This window comes from Agelaius phoeniceus, chromosome 24, assembly GCF_051311805.1.
Source record: "Agelaius phoeniceus isolate bAgePho1 chromosome 24, bAgePho1.hap1, whole genome shotgun sequence".
Lineage (NCBI taxonomy): Eukaryota > Metazoa > Chordata > Aves > Passeriformes > Icteridae > Agelaius > Agelaius phoeniceus.
The window spans coordinates 2604467-2620328 of record NC_135288.1 but is presented as its reverse complement, the minus strand read 5'-3'; the positions used below and the strand labels follow the sequence as shown (position 1 = coordinate 2620328).

At 49.3% G+C, this 15862-nt stretch overlaps 1 protein-coding gene across 13 annotated transcripts in view; it reads left to right on the top strand.

The window, feature by feature from the left end:
• The window catches only part of EIF4G3 (eukaryotic translation initiation factor 4 gamma 3), a 149655-nt gene that overhangs the window by 120940 nt on the left and 12853 nt on the right, over positions 1–15862 (top strand). For all 13 annotated transcript variants that reach the window (XM_077190213.1, XM_077190212.1, XM_054648004.2 and 10 more), the window contains 11 exons: positions 727–897; positions 1862–2059; positions 2885–3031; positions 3706–3942; positions 5996–6100; positions 7698–7830; positions 8856–8950; positions 10484–10577; positions 11111–11228; positions 12587–12810; positions 13952–14067. In XM_077190213.1, coding sequence (XP_077046328.1) covers positions 727–897; positions 1862–2059; positions 2885–3031; positions 3706–3942; positions 5996–6100; positions 7698–7830; positions 8856–8950; positions 10484–10577; positions 11111–11228; positions 12587–12810; positions 13952–14067 — 1638 coding nt within the window. The remainder of the gene's footprint in view (positions 1–726; positions 898–1861; positions 2060–2884; positions 3032–3705; positions 3943–5995; positions 6101–7697; positions 7831–8855; positions 8951–10483; positions 10578–11110; positions 11229–12586; positions 12811–13951; positions 14068–15862) is intronic.

Below are 15862 nucleotides of genomic sequence, written 5' to 3'. Positions count from 1 at the left end.
TGTGCCCTACCACTTGTACATGTGGTGAAAAACTGCCCAGCTGTGGCAGGTTTTGTGCTGGTTCAGGAGGAGCATCACATTACACAGGATTGCAGAGGTGCTTAGGCAGTTCCAGAGCACCCTGATTCCCTTTCTTCTGTGAAACCACCCAGAGACAAACCCAGAGTTTGTCCCACATCTGTTAGGATCCATATTTTTCAAGTGCAGGAGCTGCAGTGACACTCCTTCACTGTGTTTTACATAATTCCCATCTCAAGATGGCTTTGTTGGAAGAAATCTCCAGTAAAACAATATTTCTGGCAGAGCTGCCAGTTTATCATTGTCTAAGTGCTTGGGATGGCATGTCTGAACTACACCTGTAAGGGCTGAATTCTTCCACACCTCGCTGTGATGCCTCAGTTATGGAGTGTCTGATCCCAAGAGGCACTTTTGGCCAGTTGGGGTCAGTTCTGCCCCTGTAGCAGCACCCAGAGCGCCGCTGGGTTGTGTAGGTTGTGTAGGCAGAGTCAAACCCCATCTCTCTGTTGGGAAGAGCTGCCCAGAGGATGTGTTGGGTGTCTCCACGTTCCCTGTGAGCAGCCTGGAGCAGTGCTGGGTCAGAGGGACTCCTGGTGTCCCAGCAGGACGTGCTGGTGGTTCAGCAGTGCCGTCAGTGGGTGTTGGTGTTTGCCCTGGATGTGTTACCCAGCCTAAAGTGGGATATAACAAGGAATGTTTTTGTCCTAGTTGTTGAATGTTGGACCGAGGAGATCTCAGCCTGGCCAGAGGAGGGAGCCCAGGAAGATCATCACTGTGTGTGTGAAGGAGGATGTGCACCTGAAGAAGGCAGAGAATGCCTGGAAGCCGAGCCTGAAGAGGGAAAACCAAACTGAGGACCCAGAAAATGTCAAAACCCAGGTGAGAGCATAAACAGGTCTGAGGGTGCAGCAGCTGCCCCAGGTAATGGGAATTTGGCTTCCCTCTTGTATCAGACAGTGAAAAAGGGCAATGCATTCCAGTTGGAATCCCAGTTTTCCCCTACCTTGATGGTAATTTTTGTATGTTTATTCTTGACCTGGTGTTTAAATGCCAGTCCTGTGTATTAAGCAGAGAACACCAGACAAGCTCCTGTCTCTCTTGCAGGATTGCTTTCCTACTGCTGTTTTAGTGGAATATTTCTGTCTCCCTTCTAAAGCAAAGAGCATTACATTCCCAGCACAGAACTTGGTTTTCATCTCCTTTTAGATCACATTTCTTCCCTGAATCCTCAGCAAGACTGAGGTTCCTCTGTGAAATCCCTCAGCTGGTCCTGCCCAGCCCAGCAGTGCTGTCTGGAGCTGCCTCTGTCCTTCTCTACCTCCTCTCCTCCACAGGGCACTTGCTCTGGGAGGAGGTGTTTGTCTGGTGGTCAAGCTTGTAATTTGTAGGATAAGGTGGAATGGTCTTGAAGGACACTGGAATTCTGTTCTTGGAGCTAATGGTGGCGTTGTTGACCTCATTATCATCCTGGACAGGAAGAAATAAAGTACCTTAAAAAGTGAATTATAGGAGAGGTTGATTACATCTGGCTGAAGGAGACAGAGACCACTCCCTGTTAATTTATATCTCATGGATTAAACTGATATAAAGAAGAGTATTTCTGACAGGAGGGGCTTTGTGCCTCTGTTGCACTTGGGTGTTCCCAGAGCTCCTGCCCTATAGTCTTGGTCTTTGGTAGCCAAGTGAGGACTGGGGTTGGGCTGTGCAGAAACCTGTGGTGTGTCACTCAGCTTCCCAGACATTCCTACAGGATGTCTCCATTCCCCTGTGGGAAGCATCCTGGCTCATTCCTGAAATCCCCTGTACCACCTGTGCCTGAGCTTGCGGTGTTTGTGTCCCTCAGGAGCTGTTCCGCAAGGTACGAAGCATCTTGAACAAGCTGACACCCCAGATGTTCAACCAGCTGATGAAGCAGGTGACAGACCTGACGGTGGACACGGAGGAGAGGCTGAAGGGAGTCATTGACCTGGTTTTTGAGAAGGCCATCGACGAGCCCAGCTTCTCCGTGGCCTACGCCAACATGTGCCGCTGCCTGGTGACGGTAAGAGGTGACAGGAGCTGCCCTGGCCTCAGGGGCAGCCACAGAAACTGCAGAGAGCAAAGTGGGAGCTCCTGAGTGTGAGTAGGAATAATTAATGTGGAGTTTTTTGTTGGCCATGCCCAAGGCAGAGGGATTTGCTTGGAGCAGTTGTTGGGAGTTGAGGACTCCTTGCTCCACCTGGTTGCAAGATGAGTCGCGTCTGGGAAGTTCATGGAATAGCATAGGCAGAAAAGGGAGCTTAAAGCTCTTCTCATTCCACCCCTTGCCATGGGCAGGGACAATTTCCACTATCCCAGGTTGCTCCAAGCCTCGTCCAACCTGGCCTTGGACACTTCTGGGGTGGGCAGCCGTGGCTGCTCTGGGCACCCTGTGCCAGGGCCTCACCACCTTTCTGTGTCTGTCAGTTCCAAGGGAGCCCAGGATGAGCCAGGCTTTGCACAGATCATTCTCAGATGGTGAATTTGGGACAAAAGAGCCCCTTTTTCCCCAGGTCCTTATTAGTCCTTCATGACATGCAGTGAAGGAATATGGCTTAAGCCTTCAGCAGAGAACAGGAGAGTTTTCAAGCAGAGGGTGCTTTTAAGGGATCATATGGATGGAAATGTAATTCATCCCCGGGCAGAGATGGTGTCAGCCAAGTTTGGAGTGTGACTTTACATCTGCAATGTAAAACTCCACTGGAAATCCTGATGTGAGGCTTTACTTTGACAGCCTTGCAGAGCCGTGCAGCTCAACGTGAAGAGCAAAATAAATTGTTATGGATGACCCCTCCTCTGTGGAGTTTATCCCTATTTCTGCTGATGTTTTTCTTCCTTCTCACTCCAGCTGAAAGTGCCCATGGCAGACAAACCTGGGAGCACAGTAAATTTCCGTAAGTTGCTGTTAAATCGCTGCCAGAAGGAATTTGAAAAGGACAAGGCTGACGATGATGTCTTTGAAAAGAAGCAGAAAGAACTCGAAGCTGCCACCACTGTAAGTGGTGTTTTTCTCCATAAGTTCTCAGAACTCCCTCACAAAATTATTTCCTTTTGAAACAGCAGTTAATTTGGGGGGATTTTGGAGTTGAGACTTTCATTCTGTCACTGTGCCTGAGCATAATAAAAAATACTTGCCTTGACAGTGGGTTTATGTCACAGACATCTTTTATGAAAAATCCTTTCCTTTAGGATTTTTCCTCCTGAGAAGCTGAGAGGTCTCAGGAACAAAATGTAACCAATGGTTATCTGCTGCTGTGGGATGCAACAGGTGCATCTGGGATTGGTCTCATGTGGTTGTTCCTAATTAATGGCCAATCACAGTCAGCTGGCTCAGACTCTCTGTCCGAGCCACAAACCTTTGTTATGATTCCTTCTTTTTCTATTCTTAGCCAGCCTTGTGATGAAATCCTTTCTTCTATTTTTTTAGTATAGTTTTAATATAATATATATCATAAAATAATAACTCAAACCTTCTGAAACATGGAGTCAGATCCTCATCTCTTCCCTCATCCTCAAACCCCTGTGAACACGGTCACAGGTTTATCCCAGCATCTCTCTGGGCTTTAGGAGTAAAAGAGGGAACAGTGTCCATGAACATAAAACTGAATCTTTCAAAGAGTCCTGTGCCCTGGGAATGTGGTTTTGCAGAGCTGTGTTCCTGTGTTGCAGCCAGAGGAGAAGACTCGGCTCCACGACGAGCTGGAAGAGGCCAAGGACAAAGCCCGGCGGAGATCCATCGGGAACATCAAATTCATCGGCGAGCTCTTCAAGCTGAAGATGCTGACAGAGGCCATCATGCACGACTGCGTGGTGAAGCTGCTGAAAAACCACGACGAGGAGTCCCTCGAGTGCCTTTGCCGCCTGCTCACGACCATTGGCAAGGACCTGGACTTTGAGAAGGCAAAGGTGGGGCGGGAATGGGAGTGAGGAATGAGGTTCTCTGGGCAGAGCTGGAAAAATGGGTGTGGGGTGGTTTTATTTGAAGATTTGTTTTTTCTTCAGGAATTTCCATATGGCATGAGGAAATCATCCACTCCTCTGTGGATGTTTCATCATGACCTGGCCTTGCTCCCTGCTCTGTCATAGATTCTGTATCATTTTCAACTGTGTTCTCCAGTTGTTATTTCCAAAGATTTTATCCAAACACACAGCCCAGAAATGCTCAACGTTTCCTTTTTCCAAGTTGAATGTCCCTCTTCCTTTGTAGTTCCCAAAACATTATTATTTCCAGTTGAAGGTTTATATTCCCTACAAAAGCCACCATGAAATGTGTTGTTCAGGTTAAATCTACAGCACCCTCATTAACCAGTCCAAACCCCACCTGGGCCTCGGGGGTGCCTGTGTTTTGTGTCATCCTTGTCCCCAGATGTGCTGGGATGTGGCAGCTGTTCTGCATCCTCCTCCCCCTTTTCCAGCAAATGTATCTGTAGCACAGAGCACTGTGCACTCCAAGAGCAGCTCTTGGCACAGACACTCTGCTGCTCCTTCACACAAACCAGCCTTGGGATGAGCAACCCGAGGGTTTTGCCAGGAATCAGTGGGACTGGGCTCTGGAAACAAATGGAGCTAATTGTGTTCAGCTGCCCCGGGCAGGGAGTTCCCTCTGCACTCAGGGATCTCAGGGATTGCTGCAGATCAGTCCTGAGCCTTAGGGGAAGGAATTTCCCAGGCTGTTCTGTGAGCATTGACCAAACCAGTGGGGTTTATCAGCAGTCCCAGGCTAACACCCGGTGCTGTGAGCACAGAACCAGCAGGATTCAGTTTCTCTGTGTGCTCTGGGAGGAAAAACAGGTCTGACTTCCAGGCTGGATGAGGCCTGGATGCTGGTTTGGTCTTTTGGAGCACTGTAAAAGCAACATTTTGGTGCTCTGCTGGTTGTGCACCCTTGAGCTGGGGCATGGCAGAGCACAGAGCAATTCCAGAGGCCTCTGTCCTGTCTTTGGGATTGGTTATTTCTGTCAATACTGAGGGAATCCTTCTTAATGGGGTAGACATTTTATTATGTGTTTTTATTGAAGCTGAACTGTTAGTCATGGTTTAATTAAAACTTCTAAACAAAGTCCATTGGAAGTATTTCCCCATCATGCCTAACTTTGGAAACATTTGCTTCCAGAGCTGTAACTTCCCAAGGCAAGGCCAGACACAAATTTTAATGAATTTTTTTCTTGTTTCTTTAACTACAAGGACAAGGGTTTAGCTAGATTTTAGTGAAGAGAGTGGGAAATATGGTAGAAAACTGCTCTGAAATTCTTGTTTGAAACAACCAGAGGCCTTAATTTGAGAAAAAGCCTTCTTAGAGCTTGGTGAGCCAAATTTAGACCTAACAAGAGCTTCTCTCCTGATCCCAATTCATGTCCTAGTGTGAACCTATTGGGATTCCACCACATCACAATTTTCTGGGTGAGGAGTTTGTGGGGTTTTTCCCCCAGCCAAGCCCATTAAACTGTTCTTGCAGAGAGACCCAGAGCTGCTGCTCAGTCTGGCCTGGCTCAGCGTGGGGGATAAACCATGGCATGGTGTGTCTTAGGTTGGTTTTGTACTCATTTTGTTTCCTGAGCCAGTTTTTTTTTGGGCTGAGGTGAGCACACAGCTGATTTGGATCTTCCAAATTTGAGATATTTGATTGATATCTCAATCTGGAAGCTCAGATTGAGATATATTTTTAATGAATGTCATGTTTATTATGTACGTGCAGAGGGTGTAGATGGTTTGTGTAATTAAAAACCCAGAGTAAGTGTGTGCCTGCACAGTTGTGCCTCATCTCCTGCAGGTGCTGCCCTGTGCATCCTCAAATCCACCCTGGAGGAGTGTACAGGACCCAGCACTGCCCTCTCTGGGGAGCAGCCCTGAGTCCCTGATGCTTCTAGCCCAGAAATCCCAGAACCTGCTGGGTGCCCCTCCTGGGAGTGTTTTCATTTCCTCCACAACTGATGGTGCTGCTGATGTTTTTCTTGTCTAGCCCCGCATGGACCAGTATTTTAATCAGATGGAGAAGATTGTGAAAGAGAGGAAAACCTCCTCAAGGATTCGGTTCATGCTCCAGGATGTAATAGACCTAAGGCTGGTAGGTCCCAGCTCCAGGGAGTAGAAGTGTGAAATCATGGGTGGCTGCTCTGGCTTGGAAGGAACCCTCAAGGATCATCTCATTCCACCCCTGCCATGGCAGGGACACTTCCCACTGTCCCAGGCTGCTCCCAGCCCTGTCCAGCCTGGCCTTGGGCACTGCCAGGGATCCAGGGGCAGCCACAGCTGCTCTGGGCACCCTGTGCCAGGGCCTGCCCACCCTGCCAGGGAACAATTCCTAATTCCCAATATCCCATCTGACCCTGCCCTCTGGCAGTGGGAAGCCATTCCCTGTGTCCCCAGCTCTCCTGGAGCCCCTTTAGGCCCTGGAAGGGCTCTGAGCTCTCCCTTGGGGCCCTCTGTCCTGCAGGTGAGCACACCCAGCTCCCATGCCAGTCTCTCATGTTCCCTTCCCTATCCAGGCTGGATAAGCTCTCATGCAGGAGCAGGGATTCATGGCTCAAGTGGGGTGTTAGGGGGGGATCTGTTCCCCTTCTCCCCCAGGTCTGGCTGTCCAAAGCCAGGAGATGTCTCCAGGTTGTCCTGGTGAGGTGCAGGGGGTCCCCACACTGTGCAGGTGAAGATGTGACCATGGGTGGAACAAACCTTCCCAGCAGCTGTAATTCCCCTCCAGGGGAGCTGGTTTGGGCTGTGTGGAGGCTGAAGTCACAATTTTGGCTGCAGGTAGAGATCATTATCCCAAGAGCTGTAATGAGGCTGCAGCAAGATAAGGGACAGTGTGGTCATTCCAGGGCTGGAGGGCTCTGGGCACTGCATGGCTGAAAAGACACATCAAGGAGGGAAAGTGTTTTTGGAGTGACAGCTGCTCCACTCTGCAGGATTCCTGTGTCAGCCATCACCATTCCTGGAGTGCAGAGCACTGTCTCCACTTAAAATCAGTCACTTGGTTTTTTTATTTTCATTTCTTCCCTCAAGCTTGGAGGAGAGGCTCCCACAAAGAGTATCAGTCATAAACAGAGAGTGACAGAAGCTCTTCTCTTTCCTCTGAGCCTTGAAAGAGAAGCTGGGAATGTGCAGGCTGGGGATTAATGAATTCACTCAGGTCTTGGCTGCAGTCTCTGTAGCTGAGTACAAGGCTCTGCTCTGGGGTGCTGGGATAACCAAGTCCATAATGTGTCCATAACCATGTCCATAACCATGTCCTTAACCACATCCATAACCATGTCCATAATGTGTCCATAACCTTGTCCATAACCATGTCCATAATGTGTCCATGTGTCCATAACCATGTCCATAATATGTCCATAACCACATCCATAACCATGTCCATACCCATGTCCATAACCATGTCCATACCCATGTCCATAACCATGTCCATAATGTGTCCATAACCATGTCCATCATGTGTCCATAACCACCTCCATAACCATGTCCATAACCATGTCCATCATGTGTCCATAACCATGTCCATAACCATGTCCATCATGTGTCCCAGCTCCACAGGATTTTCTCCAGCCCCTCTAAGGCATGACAGGGGTGGGAGGATGGGGCCTCATTGCCAATATTCAAACCCCTCATGTTTGATGCTCCCCTGGAAGGTTCCCTGAGCGTGTTTGGTTTTTTTGCTTCCTCCCCAGTGCAATTGGGTGTCACGGAGGGCAGACCAGGGCCCCAAGACCATCGAGCAGATCCATAAAGAAGCCAAGATTGAAGAGCAGGAAGAACAGAGGAAGGTGCAACAACTCATGACCAAAGACAAGAGGAGACCAGGTAAAGTAAAAGCCAAGTTGGCTGCTCATTTCACATCCAGTGCCTTTAGAGGGAATCCCACATAAAAGGAAAAAAATCTGTGGGGTTTTTTTCCTAAGTGTAATGAGCAAAGGAAATTGGGTCCTTATATGGCAGAGGCTGGAAAAGGAAAGATCTGCCATGGATTGGCTGTGGGGATTTTCAGGGGCAAATCTCATGGGTGAAAATAACCAACCACAGGCCAACAGTGCTTACACATTCCATTCATGCAAACCATGTTGGATTTTGTGACAGGCTGCCAGAAATCTGTTATAACAAGTTATTACTTAGGAGTCAGATTTGCCATCAGTTCTCATGCACTGCAGAGTCTCAGTTCAAGAGAAAAACATCTCATTTCAGGAGTAACCGTGTTGTCTTCAGTTGTTAAAGCCATGAGGTGCTGACTCTGTGTGAGGGAGTGCCTTGGTGTCACCTTAAACTGCTCCTGGCCCTCAGGGCACTGTCTGAAGACAAAGTTGGAGTGACTGGGAAAATGAAGACTGGGACAGAGCAGGGCAAGGAGAGAGTAATTTTGGGGATTCTTTAGGGACTGGGGGATCCTCTAAGGATTGTCAAATGAAAGTGCTTTGAAAATAGGGTGGAAAACAAATCCATGTAGACTTTAATTATCCTAAAAGTGACACCAGGAAAAGGTGAGGAGCCTGGGAGTGCCTGAGGGGCTCTGTGTCAGACCAGCCAAGTGCTGCAGAAATTGTGGGGGGAGTGAGGGTCTGCTCAGGGGAGGCTCTCACCTCACCAGCTCCTTCTGTGAGCTCCTTAACCTGCAGCACCTGCAGGAATGCAGAGAAATCCAGCCAGGAGCCATCTTCCAAAAACAGCCCCTGGAAGGAGTGAGAGCTGTTCTGTGCAGGCTGTGGTGTGAGGGCACAGGCAGGCAGGGGGAGGGAGGCTCCTGAGCAGGACCTGCCCTCAGAGCAGTGAGCTGGGCTGGGCTGGGCTGAGCTGGGCTGAGCTGAGCTAAATGTGGCTCTGTTTGTCCTCCTCAGGTGTCCCGCGGGTGGACGAAGGCGGCTGGAACACTGTGCAGGGGGCAAAGAACAGCAGAGTGCTGGACCCCACCAAGTTCCTTAAAATCACCAAGGTAGGTGCCAGCACAAGCCTCCTTCAGGGCAATAGAACATCTGCTAGTCCAGGAAGGACCAGGATGGTGTGTGCAGGTCACACCTTGGGGCTGGGACACATTAAATCCTCAGAGTTAATACTGAGTGTAAATCAAGCTGCATTTTCTTCTGGATGTTCCTGCTTTGTCCTGAGGGAAAGGAGTGTGCAGACTTTCTTTCTCAGGTTCACAGTGTCCTTTTGGTAATCCAGAAGCTCTCACAGTCAGAAAATCTCCATTTTATTCAGCGATGAAAATGTGAGCCAGGGTATTGTGTGACATGGAGATGCAGCACAGCACCCATGGGACCCATGGATCTCAAACACATCCCCTGGGGTCTCAAACACCTGCTGGAAATCCTTGGCTGCCTCAAGTTCTTGAGATCCTCATCTGATGCTGCTCCTCAGTAAAACAGGGAGGCCACATCCATTTTGATGTGTCACAAACAGCAGCACTCCAGCCTTAGGATGCTCCAGTAGAATGGGAAGAGCTGTGTCTGCTTTAGAGGTTTCTCGACTTGGTGGCATGGTTGCATCCCCCAGTATGTGATAAACTCTCATGTTCATCCTCCAGATGAGCATCTTCCTGTTCTTTCACCATTAAACTGGTGAATTTGGGACAGTTTTCCAGGCTGCAGGTTGGGCAAGTTGGAGATTTCTCCTTGTTGAACTTCAGAACAGCTCTGGGTTTTCTTGCTGAGGAGAAATCTGGCCTTTGCATAAATCAGTGACTCCTAAATATTCTCTTGTCCCACTTAATGTCACTTGCCCTGAATTTTTGCACTCAGTGCCTGGATTCTTGGAGAGCTGTAAAGCAGGATCTGGACAGACTGCAGCCCTTCTGCAGATCCAATCAGTTTGTTCCTTCTGAAAGTCATCAAACAGTTCCCAAAACTTAAATAGCAGGAGAGGCTACAGCTCACCTGGGAAAAGCCCTTCTCCTCTGTTCCATACAAATGGAGCTGGCTCCCCAGCAGCTGCTTTGGAAGGAGAGGGGAGCTCCTCTGAGATCTGCGAGGTCACAACCTCCTTGTCAATAAACTCTCCCACTGAACATTGTAAAATCAATATTCTCTTCTTGCCAGACACCACTTCCTCCAAGTTCTGTGACCTGTTGTCATCCTTTGCCCTCTGGATTGTTTGGTGTCCTGCAGATCCCCCCCAAAGCCATGACTGGAGAGTTGATGGACAGTGAAAGTGGCTTCCACATCACAAACAAACTGAACATCTTTCAGATATGGATATACTGAGCTTTTCCACCTTCCTGAGCTTCAGAATTCCCAATAAAAAGAAGCTCCTGCTCACTGTGAATGTCTCTCATTGACATTTGGAAGAGACTCTTTGTGATGCCCTTTGTTGTTTGTGTCCCCTGTCTTGGGCCACAGTTTAGTCTTCCAGAAATATGTGCAGTGTATTTTGGTGTTCACAAGACTGGGATTATTGCCCAAAAATCTCCCATTTATTATTACAGTGTACAGTTTGCCCTTGTAATTGTACCTCTTGGTGTGTTTTCCAGCCCACAATAGATGAGAAGATTCAGCTCGTGCCTAAAGCCCAGTTGGGCAGCTGGGGGAAGGGCAGCAGTGGTGGAGCCAAGGCAAGCGAGATGGGTGAGTGAGGATGGACCCTCAGCCTTGGCTTTGCTGTAAAGAACAGGTTTGGGTGGGGTTCACAGAGTCAGGGAATGTCCTGAGCTGGAAGGGACCCACAGGGATCAAACCCGACCCCTGGCCCTGCACAGACACCCCAACAATCCCAGCCTGTCCAAACCCTCCTGGAGCTCTGGCAGCCCCAGGGCTGGGACCATTCCCTGGGGAGCCTGGGCAGTGCCCAGCACCCTCTGGGGAAGAACCTTTCCTGATCTCCAACCCAAACCCCCCTGGCCCAGCTCCAGCCCTTCCCTGGCTCCTGTCCCTGCTCACAGGGAGGGATCAGAGCTGCTGTCCCCAGTGAGGGCTCCCCTGTGGCTCCTCTGTCCCCTCTGTGTGACCTCCTGGCAGGAAGGGTTGAAGTGGGGCAGGCCCAGCCTTTTCCCTGCAGTTCTGTCCCCATGCCTGGGCTGAGCTGCTCGGTGGTGCTGAGCTCTCAGCAGCTCCTGTCCTGACCTTGTTGCTCTGCTCTGTGTTGTCTCCACCATCTCCAGACTCCTTGCGACCAAGTGCCACAAGTCTGAACAGATTTTCTGCCCTGCAGCCTCCAGTGTCCCCAGTGTCTGCCTCATCTGCATCTTCAGAACTAGAATCTCGCAGGGCCTTAACGAGGTGAGTGTTGCTCCTCACTGCTGCCCTTTGCACCCCCTGCTCTGGCACCAGCACTCAGAAAGAGGAAAATTCCTGCTTTTCCAGGAATGGCTGGGTCCTTTTCCCACTCTGAGTTAGCTTCCAACATGCCTGTATTTTATAATATCATAGGAGAGAGAGGTAGAATGAATTTTTAAAACCATTTTGATTAATGTTTTAGTTTCCACTTCACCCTTCAGCCAAGGGTGGTTGTGTTTAACAGATTAAAAACTCTTCAGATAAAATGTAGTTATAAATAGGTTGGATTTAATGGCTGTGAATTCAGCCAGGTCAGTAGGTTTATTTAGCCAGGAAAACACACCTAAAACCTGGCAGAAATGCAGCATAAAACCATGTCTGACCCTTCACAGCAGGTGTGACCTGCCCGTGCTCCCACATCCAACAAATGCCTCTCTCTCACTCCAATTCTTTCAGGGCTGCAGCCACTCCAGCGTGGAGCATGAAACTTGCATTAACCCTCAATAATTTATTAACTCTAGACACGGTTTATAAATGTACAGTTCATTTAAAATGTCACTGGATCTTCCTTCCAGTGCACACAAGCTGCTGAAGTGTTTTCCTGCATTGTGCCTCCAGTGCTTTCCCTCCTATTTCAAGGAAAGCTTGGGCTTACCTGGGAATTATTCCATTATGGCATCAATTTGCCCATCTTACTCATTAACACAGTAATTAATAGGACAGATCATTGTCACCTGTTGTTGGGAGCCTTCACTGTTTGGGAGGTATCTTTCAATTAATGGGTAAAAAACACAACTCTCATGGAATCACAAAATGTTTTGAGATGGAGAGAGTTGAGAGATCACCCATTCCACCCCTGCCATGGCAGGGACCCCTCCCACTATCCCAGGTGTTTCCAAGCCCCAGTGTCCAGCCTGGCCTTGGACTCTCCCAGGGATCCAGGGGCAGCCCCAGCTGCTCTGGGCACTCTGTGCCAGGGCCTGCCCACCCTCACAGGGAAGAATTCCTTTGTTACATCTAATCTAAAGCTCCCACACCATTTCAAAGGGAAACAGAGTCCATGTGTTACAAAACTCACTATTCCATGTATAAAATGGGTGATGTAGAACACTGCTTTTTCATATATTCTCTAGGAAGCATTGGCTGTTCCTGTCCACTCTGGGTATTTGTGTTTGTCTCTGAAATTGAGTTAATTTTAGTTGTGGGTACAGCTGTAAGAAACAGAGTCAACAATCCAGCAATCCTGCAAATTCTCTGTAAGAACAGAGCCAACAATCCTGCAGGCTTTAGGGGGTGGTTTTTCCCTGCAGTGAAGCCCTCGAGTCCCTCTCCTCACCCCTGAGTGGGTTTTTCTTTGGCAGTCGTGGGAGCACGGGCAGGGAGAAGAATGACAAACCTCTGCCACCCTCCCTGTCCCGGCCCAACACCTTCCTGAGGGGCAGCAGCAGCAAGGAGCTGCTGCTGGACAACCAGGCCCAGGAGGAGCAGCGCAGGGAGATGCTGGAGACGGTGAAGCAGCTGACAGGAGCCATGGAGATGGACAGGAACAGCACCGAGGCCGACAGGAACAAAGCCAAGGAACCTGGTAATGGCTCCTCTGTGCTCGGGGATCTGCTGAATGTGTGGGATGGCACAAGGGAGAACCTGTCAGAGCAGGGCAGGTGTCTGTGCAGGGCACTGGCAGCTGCACCTCCCAGAGCTGGGTGACCCAGCTGGGTCAGGCAGGCCTGGGCTCATCCCCTCTGCAGCCCCTCCGTGGGGTCCAGCAGGGCTGAGAGGCTGCAGGTGCCAGCACAGCACCACCCATGGCACTGTCTGCCCTGTTTATGCTGTCACTGTCCCCCAAATCAGGGTCAGTTCTTCAGGAATGCTGTTTCAGTGCCCACTAAAGCCATATCTGCCCTTTTCAAGCATTCCCCAGGGCCAGGGCAGGGATTTGGGTCTGGGACAGATGGTGCACAGCAGCTTTTGAGCTGCCAGGCCTCCTTCCAGCCAGCCCTGGTGCAGCAGGAGGGTGGCACCCACCAGTGTGACCTGTCTGTCACCTTGTCAGTCCTGCAGCTCCTGCTTTTCCCTCCTACCAGCCTGGGCTGATCTGTTACTGGGAAAATGGGGACACTTAGGGTGATGTTCCCAGTGGACAGAACCTTTGCAGTAAGGACAGCACTCAGCTCCTTCCCTGGGAAACATCTGGAAACTGCTGCAGTGAGGGAAACACCTCAACTGCCACAGCACAGCACAGGCTTGTCCTGAAGCTTTGGGATGTTCTAGACAGTCCATGGTTTTGGGATGTGTTTGGGAGATTGCCTTGGGCTGCTGCCCATTGCAGTCAGCACATTTTAACTTTGCTGCAGCAGCTCCCATTTAATTATTTAATGTTCGTGCAGAGCTTTGAAGGTGTTTGACCTGTGCCACTGCCAGCTGGGATCCTGCAAGGTCAAGTTACAGAAATACTGGGAGTTCACATGGGGGGAAAGTAGCCAGGAGAGAATCCCAGAATGGTTTGAGTTGGAAGGAACCTTAAAGCTCATCAAGCTCCACCCCTGCTGTGGGCAGGGACACCTTCCCCCTGTCCCAGGTTGCTCCAAGCCCCATCAAAGGACTGCCCTGTGCCTGAGGATGGGACAGGGGACACACCTGCCCTAGGGACTTCTATTCTCAGAATGTCATCTCTAAAATGCTGACTTTCCTTTTCCAAACATTTTTTGGTTTTGTATTTCCACCAGCCAAGCCAGAAGTTCCCCCAGCTCCAGCACAAGAAAAGCCTTCACTATCAGAAGAGGAAATAGAGAGAAAATGCAAATCTATCATTGATGAGTTCTTGCATATTAATGATTTTAAGGTAAGCAAGATGAAAACCTCACTTCCCAGACAGCTCTAAAGGGCTGCAGTGATTTCTGTCCAGGATGTGTCTCTGTGAGCACCCAGCCCACACAGGGGCAGCAGCTCAGGGCCACTTTCAGGACTTTGTTCTCCCAAGTTTGTTTCCTGCCCTGCTGGCAATAGGAAGAATAGCCCAGCCTGTGTGTTTTAAGTAGCAAGATGGATGTGTATCTGTCATGAATCACTGAGCAGCTCCATAATACCAGCAATTTTGGAAGCAGAAAAGCTAGTGGGAAAATAAACAGAGGTTTTCATTTAGTTATCAAAGCATGTGCTGTTCTGATCTGGAGGCAGATAAAGCAATACTAAATATTGAACAAACCACTCCAGAGGATTTTTAATAAACATTGGAAATTACTGAGCAGCTGTCATCACTTCCTAGTTAAAAGGTTGAAATTTTGTTTCCCTTGTAAATGGGTTTTTCAGCTCGTCCAGGGAGTTTGCAAGAAGTGTTACATTGGCTGCAAGGCTGCTTCATTTGATCTTTTCACTGAAATAAATTTTAAAACCTGCCAAGTTTGAAATGGCAGCACTTGGGAGTTGCTGGCTTGGCACCCTAAAAGCAGAGTTGCTGCTTCCATTTCATTGGACTTCCAATTAATAATTGGAAAGAGAAATATTCTCATGATGGATTGTTTAGAGTTCACATCTAGTTAATGGGATAAATTATTAAATACTTGGGATTGTTTAGAGTTCACATCTAGTTAATGGGATAAATTATTAAATACTTGCTTTGGAGAGGAAGAACCTTGCTCTGATTAGCAGTGAGCTGGTGAGCCAAGGAGTCTCTGCTCTTTTTCCTGCTTATGATGGACTCCAAAGGCTCCCCTGGATGCCTGTGATGAAGGGGCCTCTTCAGTTCCCTGTTTGCAAATCCAGCAGTGTATTTCTGTGGCTGGCTGCAAGTGGAGCTGAAGTGCATTAGACAGGGCAGGGCTGGTTCAAAGTCCATGGAATCAAGGCAGTTTGTTTGCATCAGGAATTGCTTGGTACTGAGGGATTCTTGGTGCTCTTCAGGTGCAGCAAAGCTCTGACTGCTTGAACTCTTGTTCCTGCAGCCACCTGTGAGTGAGCTCCTGCTGTGCAGAGCAGAGGAGCAGCCCCTTGCAGGGCTTTGGTCCCAGAGTCTGGCCTGACTGTGAGCTCAAACAGCTGAGCTGTGACCCTGGTGACAGCAGGGTCAGCCAGCAGGGCTCCCTGTGTGTCCCAGGACAGCTCCAACCTGAGCACACAGGCCAGGACCACCGGGCTCCTGACCTGCAGGAAAAACCTACAGGGCCTGAGGAAACTCATCTGGGGCTGCCAGCTCTTGGTAGCTCAAGGCATAAGCAGTCACAGAGCAGGTGCCTGTGGTCAGGAAGGCCACTGAGATCTGTGGGCTGGACCCAGAAGGTCACTGGAAAGCCCTTGTGAGACTTTAAAAGCTGCTCTCAAAGGCTCTGAGTGTTTCTTTGTTTAGGCTGCAAAATGCTCAACTCAGGAAGTGGCAGCTTTAGAGAGGGGAAATCTTCTCCAAGTGCTCCCCAGCTATTTTCTGCTCCTTGGTGGGCTGTGGGTTTGTAACACAGGCATTTGTGCCTGGTCAGATCAGTAACAAATCTGATCTGATACCTGTTTTTTGACTTGATATTTGATATAGCAATCAGTGTTTTGGTGGCATCCAGAAGATAACTTTTGCCATTTCCCAAGCAGCCCTGGAATGTGATTTGTTACCTGAGTGGTATAAGTTATTATGTGATGAGGTTCCACAGCCT